Consider the following 11,096-nt stretch of genomic DNA (forward strand, 5'->3'; position numbering starts at 1 on the left):
TATATATATATATTAATTAAAACTTTTTTTTTGTCTTTTTTCCAACTTGACTCTCTATTTTATCTCTCTTTGTTCACTTGACTCTAAGATTCAGAGATAGGGACTGTGACCTCCTCATTCTAGTAACCACAGTGGTTAGGGCAGTGTCTGTCTCTTGGTGAACTGATATGCATTTATACCAGAAATAAGACATAGGGTTTGACTTTTTTTTTAAGAAAAGAAATGGTACAATAAAATAACATGTTAAAAGAAGTTTAGATTTATAGAGGATTGTGTTTAAGAGATTGTCATAAAGGAAAAAATAAGGTGGAAGGATTTGGTGACTTTGTGGGACAGTTACCTCAAAAGACCATGATAATTGAGTTTTAAAACAAGTAAAGATTTGAATCCTTGTATTTTTAAAAAATTGCAATTGAGATATAATTTACATACAATAAAATATAAGCACATAAAGCATTTAGCTTGAGTAAATTGACAGTTGTACATACATGGGTAATATCACATAAAACAAGAAAATAAATCTCTTCTTTTACCCAGAAGTTTCCTTAGTGTCTGTTACCAGTCTTCTCAACCTCCATTTCCCGTTAATGAAATTTTCTTCTCATTACTATTTCTATACACAAAATTTGCCCATCCTTAGACTTCATATAACTGGATTTATACAATATGTGCTCTTTTCTGACTGGGTATTTTAACTTAGCAAAATATTCTTGAGATTCACTCATGATTTTTCATCTATCAATAGTTCGTTCATTATTGGTGCATAGTATATTCTATTATATTAATATAATATACTATTGTTGTAATTTGCTTATTCTCCTATTTGAGTTTTTTCTAGTTTGGGGCTATTATGAATAAGGATGCTATAAACAGTTTTCCACAAGTTTCTTACTTTGTGGATATATGTTTTCATTTATGTAGGAAGGATAGATGTATGTTTAACTTTATGAGAAATTGCCAAACATTTTTCCAAATAGTTGAAGTATTTTACATTCTACCAGCAGTGTACAGGAGTTCCAATTGTTGCACATCTTTATCAACATTAGTGTGATCAGTCTTTTCAACTTTTCAAGATTCTAGTGGGTATGAAATGAGTATCTCAATGTGGTTTTAACTTATGTTTTCCAAACTACTAATGATACTGATTATTTTTCATATGTCTACTGGCCTTTTTTTTATCTTTTGGTCCTAAAGTGTATATTTATGTCTCTTACAATTTTAAAATTTAAAAAAAAATTAATTTAAATTTAAAAATGTTTAAATTTGCAGTTTTAGTGTTAGCTATTATTTATTGTTGATTAGTAGAAATGCTTTATATATTCATGAGTCCTATTATTTCCCTAGTGTGTGGCTTGCTTATTCATTTTCTTAATGATATATTCTGATAGACACAAATTTTCAATTTTGATAATGTTCAGTTTACCATTTTATGGCTACTGTTTTTTGGGTCCTATTCAAGACATCTTTGCTTTCCTCACATTACAAAGTTATTATCTTATATTTTGTTGTAGAAGATTTATGGTTCTGGTTTTATGTTTAGGTCTATGATCCATCTTGAATTCAATTTTGAGTAGAATGAGATAGGGATGGAGGTTCATTTTTTAAGTACTGATATGTAGTTGTTTTAGCATAATTTAACTTTCCCTTCCTCATGACTAATTTGGTACTTTGAAATGAATGCTTAGTGTTTTCTGTGTGAATCCATATTATACACATTTCATTACCATCTAATTATAACTAGCTAGGTAAAATGTACAAAGTAATCAGAGTTTCTTCCAATTTATAATTCACATTTGCTTTTATTTTAGGAGAGATCCGAGTGGCCTTTGTCCTATATAACAACTTGGGTCCTTATTTGTCCACGGAGAATGCCAGTATGAAGTTGGGAACAGAAGCTATGTCCACAAATCATTCTGTTATTGTCAATTCCCCTGTTATTACAGCAGCAATAAACAAAGAGTTCAGTAATAAGGTTTATTTGGCTGATCCTGTGGTATTTACTGTTAAACATATCAAGGTAAGAAAATGGCATGTTAAATTTAGTTCTTCACATTACCCATATCAATTATAACATGAACATTAAGTGTATTAATTTTCTTTTAATACGTTTTCTGTTGACATACAGCAACTCATTATCTATAAAATGCATTGATATTTTTTTCCCCAGGAGTGAGATTTGTAGGAGGAGAATAATTTTTGTATATATAAATATCTATGTTAAAAACATTCATAGATGGATTTATATATACTTCTTCATAATTAAAAAGAACTAGCGCAAGTCTAGAGATCTAATGTACAGCATGAGGACTATAAGTAATAAAATTGTACTGCATTTGGGATTTGTACTAAATGAGTAGGCTTTAGCTGTTCTCAAAAACAAAGAAATAGGCAACTGTGTAAGATGATGAATATGTTAATTTGCTACATAATAGTAACCTTTTATCTGTTTGTATGTGTCGCATAACATCATGTTGTATACCTTAAGTATACACAATAAAATTTATTTTTTTTAAAGAAGAGCCATAATATATTCAATGGAAATGGACATGGTTTCATATATATTATAGGTAATTATGTCTTTATGTGAAGATATATTTTTGTGTATGTATAAAGATTGTAGTTGTAAATTCAACCAAGATTTCTTAAGACCATCCTTTCAGAAGCTGGTTATTAGAGCAATTAACTTTTTTACTTTGCAATGTAAATTAATAGATATGATTCTGAAAACTGATACTAGTGTTCTTTCAATATTAATGATAAAAATAAAGTGAACTTGCCTCTAATCAGAGGGGACAAATAACATATTTTTAATTTTGCTTAGAGTTGATGAGGCTCACTTAATATGAAAACACTTGTAAAGGAAAATACCTACCTAATTTACGTGATCAGAAAGAAGTTATTTGCTTTATTGTTTTCTTTTTTCCCCCTGTAGCAGTCAGAGGAAAATTTCAACCCTAATTGTTCATTTTGGAGCTATTCCAAGCGCACAATGACAGGTTATTGGTCAACGCAAGGCTGTCGGCTCCTGACAACAAATAAGACACACACTACATGCTCTTGTAACCACCTAACCAATTTTGCAGTACTGATGGCACATGTGGAAGTTAAGGTAAGATGTATACCATAAAATGAAAATGCTTTAGCATACAGTCAAGTTGCTAACTATAAATAGTCCTAACTCTATGGGCCAGACATGCTTCAGTGTTTTTCCACTTTCACAGTAATTGTAGCCAGAAACTCTCTGGTGTTCAAGCCATATCTTGCTGGATGATTCAAAGAACTGGTTCTTTCAATGTTCATAAAACTGAAGTTTGCTTGATAAACTTCCTCTAGTTTCCCTGCTTTTATTTTATATGAATAAACATCATACCCTAACTTTATGAAAAGGGTAAGATTGGACCGCAGGACCAAAGGCCAATGGTGTGGGATTAGGAAGCTGGTATTGGGTAGGTTGACGACTAAAGAGCTAGCTGTGCATGGGGTTAAATACTGTCAAACGAGCTCTTAGGAAAGCGACTGTTAAGCACAATAAAACAGAGCATGGTAATGCAAAGGGCTTGGCAAGCTCTAACATAGTGGAAAGGGTTCTGTCCATTCTAGAAGACACTATTCTAAGGAAAAATCCAGGTGATAGGTAGTCTCCCAAGTCAGTCACATGGCTAACTTGGCTGCATCAGTTTCTTCCCAGTGCGATTGGCTCTCATGTGTAGAGGGTTGAGAGTTGGAGATTATGGGTTTGCAAGGGAAGACAAGAGTTTCAGGACATCAACTCAACTCAGATAACTATGAAGTATAGAAATGTTGTACCATGAGAATCTAGAAGTCTTAGGCCTGGAAACTTAGGCAAAAGCACTAAGCAGGTCATTTCATCAGGAATAGGTAAGATTAATGCCAAGATATTCAGCTTGTGGAAACGCAGTGTTAGAAACTTCTGTTTTTGTTCCAATCAAAATACGTCATGGCCAGGGATGATTGAGAATGCTAATATCTTGCTTCCGTCATCACAGCAGAGGAAAACTAGATTATATAAATGATGAGACATAATAAATGGGCTGTTTTCTAAACTTTCCAATGAGATGTTCAATGAAAAGAATATATTTTTTTCTGAACACTTAAAAAGTCATAAACTGAGGCTAGCCAGTCAGCTCAGTTGATTAGAGTGCAACCTTATAACACTAAGCTCACAGGTTTGGATTCCCACACTGGCCAGCTTCCAAATAAATAAATAAATAGATAGATAGATAAATAAAATTTTAACAAGGTCATAAATTAAAGAATAATTACATTTAAAATTTTAAAATATAGTTTTCTACAGTTTAAATGTTTTTATAAGTTAAACACAATTTAACTTGCACAATTTAACTTTATTATTTGAGATTATTTAAGATTATTAATTTTGTATAATTTATACAAAATTTGTCTTTAGAACTACCACTGGAAGGGTAAGTCATAGTGTCAACATTTCATGCAAAATTTAAAGCTTAGTTTTCATAGCATTTTTTGTTATAATGCCTGTCATAGTTATTTGATATACATTTCATCGTGGAAAAAAAATGAGTATTTACATCCTTAGTATGGTTTTGGTAAAGATTGAACATTCTTTCATACAATTAACTAAAATTTTTTATTATGTAAGTAATGTTACTTAGGTTTCAAGATTAGTAATTGATAAATGGTATTTTCAAGGTGATCATTTTTAAAGATTCAATGAAATGTGAAATGACGTGTATTTGGATACCGTTCACTTCAAGACCTATTTAAGTGTTAGTAATATAAAAATAAAGAGTAAGATATAAATGCTGCCCTCTAGAGGCTTACAGTTTTTTAGATGAGACAGAAACAAATGGCTATACTGTGTAGTAAGGTAGCAATAAGAATGAACTTTGCATAGAATACTGTGGGAAAATTGAATGCGTAAATTAGGAGAAGTCTTAGGGGTGATGATTTTTAAACTTTAGATTAATGAATTATATTATATATGAGATGTAAATTCTCATCTCCTTGATGTCTGTAAAAGTACAGGAAGTATTAATGTCCAACACATTTAAAAAAGTGAAAACTATGGCAAAGGTTTTACCTATTTTATGTCATTGATGCAAATAATTTCATCCAGAACTTTTTTGACTTGAATTTAGAGAAACAGAGTGTAGGTATCACAGAGGAAGTCCAAATTTATGCCCAGTTAGCAATTTAAAAGTAAAATTACCTTAGTTGTGTCAGCACAGTTCAAATATTGGTCTTCAAAGGACTACAAACACTGTCTTGTCAGAGCATCACAAATTGATCTAGCTTAGCAAGATTGGCTACACTATCAAATGGTAGATTTAAATATGGAATTTGTTACTCTGGTTCTGGGATTCTACTTTTCTGCCTAGGGAATAAACTCAAACTTAAAAAAATGGAAGCAATTTGAGGCAACAACAAAATATCGCGCCTTACAACCTCTCCCCAGTCCATTATACAAGATTCATGACTGTGACCATTATTGTGTGTCAACAAGAGATAAAATAAATGGAAATCAATATTTTCCTTTAGCAGTCAGTCACACGTATGTGTGTGCTGGATTTCTTATGTACGGTCTCCTGTACCTGCCTGAGTCAGCCCCGTTTTTATCTCACAACGTGATTTTAGCACTTTAGTGATCAAAGAAAAGCAGAAAACGAGGAGACTGATCATTCTTAGAAGTCTAAATAGAAACACACTAACTAAACTTACATTAGACTAATGTCTAAAACAGAACGCTAACTTATTCATACACAGTGAGAAATACAGCAGCCAGGTGGAAGAGATATTTATGTTTGTTAGTCGATACTTTCTAACTACAGGAAAATCTGTAAAGGAAACAAAATTATATTGGAGAATTTTGCTTGACTATTTTGGAAAGAAAACAAAAAGAATTAGCTGAATAATCCTGATAGCTAGTGACATTGAGCTGTGGTCTCCTGATGCATCCCTCTTCTCTCCAGGGCTCTCGCTATGCACTGAGTTGCCCTTGTCTATCATCTGTGTTATTTCTGCTGTCCATCAGCACTTCCTTCCTTCTTTTATCAACATTTTTTGAGCACCTAAGTTAAGATAACCACCATAAAGGTATTGACCTGTTACCTAAAACACAGTATGCTCTCAATAAGTGGAACTTCTTCTTTCCTGTTTATCAGATATATTACTAGATTCCAGCAATTCCCCTGGAAATTTCTGACCCTCAAAGAATTCACAATTTGGGGGTGGGAAAGGGGGTAGGGAGTTGGGGATGGGGAAAGAAGAGAAGAGAAGCCACAGCTGCAGTCGTAATTTTGATAAGAATGATAACTGAGGTCTACCCTCTATTATTTAGGGACATAGAGGAGGGTCATCTATCTCGCAGGATTGCTTAGACAAGTCTCGTCAAAGAAATTCCCTGTGCTGAAGGATGAGCAGGATGTAATTAGTGAGGTAATGTGTAGAGAATTTGAATTGGCCATGTTCTTGCACCACTTTCTTCTCTTTGCCTTGGAAGCACCACTCTCTCTTGTTTCCTTCCTTCCTCAGCAGCTGGTCCTTCTTGGCTTCCCTCATTGGTTCTTTCTAATCTCCATGACCTCTCATTGTTGCTCTGGCCCCAACTGTAATCCTAGATATATGTTCTTTCTACTTAGGTGGTCTCCTATAGTCATGGGACTCTAAACATCATCTAATGACTCCCGTGTTTCAATCTCCATTTCCTAACTCCAGACTCATAGATTAAACCACTGACTTAAAGTAACCACTTAGACTTATCTAATAAGTGTCAAAATTATAGAACTGCACTTTTGATATTCTGCCATCTTAGTGAATGGCTATCTGTCCTTCAGGAAATAAGATTCTAAACCATGTATCACCTTCCCTCATCCTACACACACAGTCCCATCACCATATCCTGCCAGATTCAGAATCTGACCTCTTCTCACATCTTCATCACTACCACCAGGTTCAAGCCCCTATCATCTCCCCTCTACTTTTTGGCTATAGCCCCTCCACTGGTCTCTCTGCTTCCTTATTTGTCTCCCTTAAGTCTGTTCTCAGCATAAATTGCCAGAAGGATACTTTTAAAATGTGAGTTAGATCATGTCACTCCTCTGATATAGTCTCAAAAAACAGACCCTTGAACATGCAAATAGGTACTTCTGACCTTTGATTTAATCTCCAGTGACTCCTTACTTCAGTATGAGCAAAATCTCAAATCCTGGTTGCTATTAGATTCTCTTGACCTCCTCTCCTACTGCTTTTCCCCTTTCTCAGTTGACTGTAGCTGCTTTGGCCTCCTTGTTTTCCACAAACACATCGGGTATGCTCTAGTTAGACCAGAAGTCTCCCTCCTCCCAGTCCCCCGAGATAGCTACATAGCAATCTTCCTCACCTCCTTCAAATCTTTGCTCAAATGGCACCTTCTTCATGAGGTCTTCCTTGTCCACATAACGTAAAATCTCAGATCACCACATCTCCACAAGACATAGTGCAGGGTAAAGCATGGTCTCCAGCCTCAGGGAATTTATAGTTTATCAAGGGACACATGTGTTAAGACTGATTTTCGAATGGGTTGCTAAGAGAGATTGTAGCTAGATCAACTTAGGCAGATAAGATAAAAAGGGGATGCTTCTACTCCAGTACTTCAAGCTTGCTCAAGACATTAAATATGAACTCTGAAGAGTTTTCACCTTTTCACTAGCGTTACTTTTTTCCTGCACAATACGGGGTGGTGGGCTAGGGTAGATTTTTTTTTGTTTTGGCTTTTTTTCCCTAAATTTTAAATGTTTCCTATATTGATTATTTGTTCAACACCCTTGATTTAGCAACAGAGCTCTGAATAAGACAACAGTGAGTAGCCATTTTTCAGTGATCTAGTCCTTAACTCTCAAACTAGATGGTAATAAAAAATAATGTAAACATATTTTAAATTACTGACTACCTGTACCTCAGATATGTTCTTCAAAATTTAAAGTATAACTTAAACAGATTACAATACATATATTGCAAATTTAATACATTTATTAAAATACATGTATTTAATTCATGTGGTTATACTATATCAAAGAACAAATATACTTTAAAGCAATTATTTTAAAAGTGCATGACAATTATACATGTATTTAATTCATGTGGTTATACTTTATCAAAGAACAAATATACTTTAAAGCAATTATTTTAAAAGTGCATGACAATTAAGCACAAAAAAAATTGTACTTAAACTAATTAGTGATGGATATCTGTTGGAGGAAAGAATTATTTTACTAAAGAAACATATCGATTATTAGAATTGCATATGTGAGGGAAGGAGGAGAAACATGGAGGCGGGAAGGGAGTGAGACACCCATGCCCCACGCCAGCAGGATCCCAGAGGCCACCAGCAAGAAGAAGAACTCAGAAAGCCTGGTGGTGAGTCAGGATCTCTAGTGTCCTTGCTTGAGCTGGGGGTAGCTGTTACTACCCAGGTGGATTGCTCTGAAGAATTGCTGAGACCTTGAAGGGGACTCTCAAAATACAAGCACTGAGGTTTGCAGCGAGCGCCATTTTGTGAAATTTACAAAATCCTCCCTGGGAAGAAGCCACCGGGAGTGGCCGCCACTCGGCGCCCGGCCTCGCTGCCACTGCCCTCTGCGCCAGGCAGGGCCGCGCAGCCCCGCCGCCAGGACTCGGGGTCCGGCGACTGCGGTTTTTGCTGGGGAGGGGGCTGTTGCCTCCCCAGCCCCGGGCACCACTGGAACCACGAGACGGAGAGAGACTGAGCAGGCTGCGGTGCAACCAGGAGACGGGAGCACCAGGGACGGCGAGAGGCAGCCGGGGCCACTCTGGCTGTGGAGGCCGCCATGGGAGCGCAACACGGGAGCGGCACGAGTGCCCCGCCATCTTCCTGGTAGTCAATTTTGGACTTGCCTAGCACTAGTGTCCAACTGAGTAGTCACTGAGATAGCCATACCAAATTGGCAACCCCAGCATCATCTTAGTCAGGCAATAGTGTCAAACCTGTGGACTGTGAAACCCCCTGCCACAATGAATAAACATCAAAGAAAAGACACCAGAAATACGAAAAATCAAGAAAGTACACCACCCAAAGATAATAAATCTCAAGCTCTAGATCCTATAGAACAAGAAGCCCTTGAAATGAATGACAAGAAATTTCGAGTGATAATTCTAAGGAAACTGAATGAGATACAAGAAAACTCAGCTAGACATCATGATGAAATGAGGAAAAGTATACAGGACCTGAAAGAGGAAATATACAAGGAAATCAATGCCATGAAAAAAAAATGTAGCAGAACTTGCCGAACTGAAGAAGCTATTCAGCGAAATAAAAAACACAATGGAGAGTTTAACCAGCAGGCTTATTGAAGTTGAAGAGAGAACCTCTGAACTTGAAGATGGGCTGGTTGAAATAACACAAGCAGATAAAAAAAAAGAAAACAAGAATCAAAGGCATTGAAGAAAATCTGAGAGAGATATCAGACAACCTTAAGTGCTCAAATATCCAAGTCATGGGTATCCCAGAAGGGGAGGAAAAAGAAGATTGCACTGAAAACATATTCAACAAAATACTGGCGGAAAACTTCCCAGGGATAGGAAAAATCACAGATCTTAGATCCAGGAAGCTCAATGATTTCCAAACGTATTCAACCCAAAAAGATCTTCTCCAAGACATGTTATAGTCAAACTGGCAAGACTCAAAGACAAAAAGAGAGAATCTTGAGAGCTGCAAAAGAGAAGCATCAAATCACCTATAAGGGAGCCCCAATCAGGCTAACATCAGACTTTTCATCTCAAACACTAAAAGCCAGAAAGGAATGGGAGGATATATTCAAAAAACTAAAAGCCAGAGATTGTCAGCCAAGAATACTCTACCCTGCAAGGCTATCCTTCCGAAATGAAGGGCAAATAGTATATTTCTCAGACAAACAAAAACTGCGGGAGTTCACCACCACACAACCACCCTTACAAGAAATTCTAAAAGGAGTGCTGGGTTTGGTTCCTGAAAAATAACCACCACTGCCATAAAAACCCAAGAAAAATCTAAACCCACTAGTATAATAAAAATGGCATACATGAAGAGAAAACAACAAAAAAAAAATGGCTATCTACATCCTAAGGAACCAACAAAAACAGAAAACAAACAGTAAATCAGAAAGCAAGGAACAAAAGACATCTAAGACAACCAAACCACAATCAATAAAATGCTAGGAATAAATCAACACTTTTCAATAACAACTCTTAATGTAAAAGGCTTAAATTCCCCAATCAAAAGACATAGACTGGCTGACTGGATTAAAAAGGAGGACGCAACTATATGCTGCCTTCAAGAGACCCTCCTCACCCATAAAGACAAACATAGACTAAGAGTGAAAGGATGGAAAAAGATTTACCATGCAAACAGAAAAGAAAAACGAGCTGGAGTAGCTATTCTTATATCTAACAAAGTAGACTTTAAACTAAAAACCATAAAAAGAGATAATGCGGGACACTACATAATGATAAAAGGACTGATCCATCAAGAAGACATAACAATCATAAATATGTATGTGCCCAATGTTGGAGCAGTCAGATTTATAAACAAACTCTATTAGACCTAAAGAAGGAAATAGACACTAATACCATAATAGCAGGGGACCTGAACACCCCACTGTCAATATTGGACAGATCATCTAGGCAAAGAATCAGCAGAGAAACACAAGATCTTAACAATACTCTAGACCAATTGGACTTGGCAGATATCTACAGAACATTCCATCCAACAACCTCAGAATATTCATTCTTCTCATCAGCACATGGATCATTCTCCAGGATAGATCACATATTAGGACACAAATCAAGTCTCAACAAATTCAAAAAAATTGGAATAATCCCATGTATTTTCTCAGACCGCAATGGATTAAAACTAGAAATCAATAATAAGGAAAACTTTGGAAACTATACTAACACATGGAAATTAAACAACATTCTACTTAACGACATATAGGTCCAAGAAGAAATCAAGCAGGAAATGAAAAAACTTATTGAAACAAATGAAAATAATGATACCATCATACCAAAACTTGTGGGATACTGCAAAAGAAGTATTCAGGGGGAAATTTATTGCATTAAATGCTTAC

At 35.7% G+C, this 11,096-nt stretch overlaps 1 protein-coding gene across 1 annotated transcript in view; it reads left to right on the plus strand.

The window, feature by feature from the left end:
• LPHN3 (latrophilin 3) overlaps positions 1-11,096 on the plus strand; it is a 291,801-nt gene that overhangs the window by 163,577 nt on the left and 117,128 nt on the right. The window contains exons 9-10 of the mRNA XM_008573340.1: positions 1,809-2,017; positions 2,933-3,109. Coding sequence (XP_008571562.1) covers positions 1,809-2,017; positions 2,933-3,109 — 386 coding nt within the window. The remainder of the gene's footprint in view (positions 1-1,808; positions 2,018-2,932; positions 3,110-11,096) is intronic.

This window comes from Galeopterus variegatus, unplaced genomic scaffold, assembly GCF_000696425.1.
Source record: "Galeopterus variegatus unplaced genomic scaffold, G_variegatus-3.0.2 Scaffold905, whole genome shotgun sequence".
Classification (NCBI taxonomy): Eukaryota; Metazoa; Chordata; class Mammalia; order Dermoptera; family Cynocephalidae; genus Galeopterus; species Galeopterus variegatus.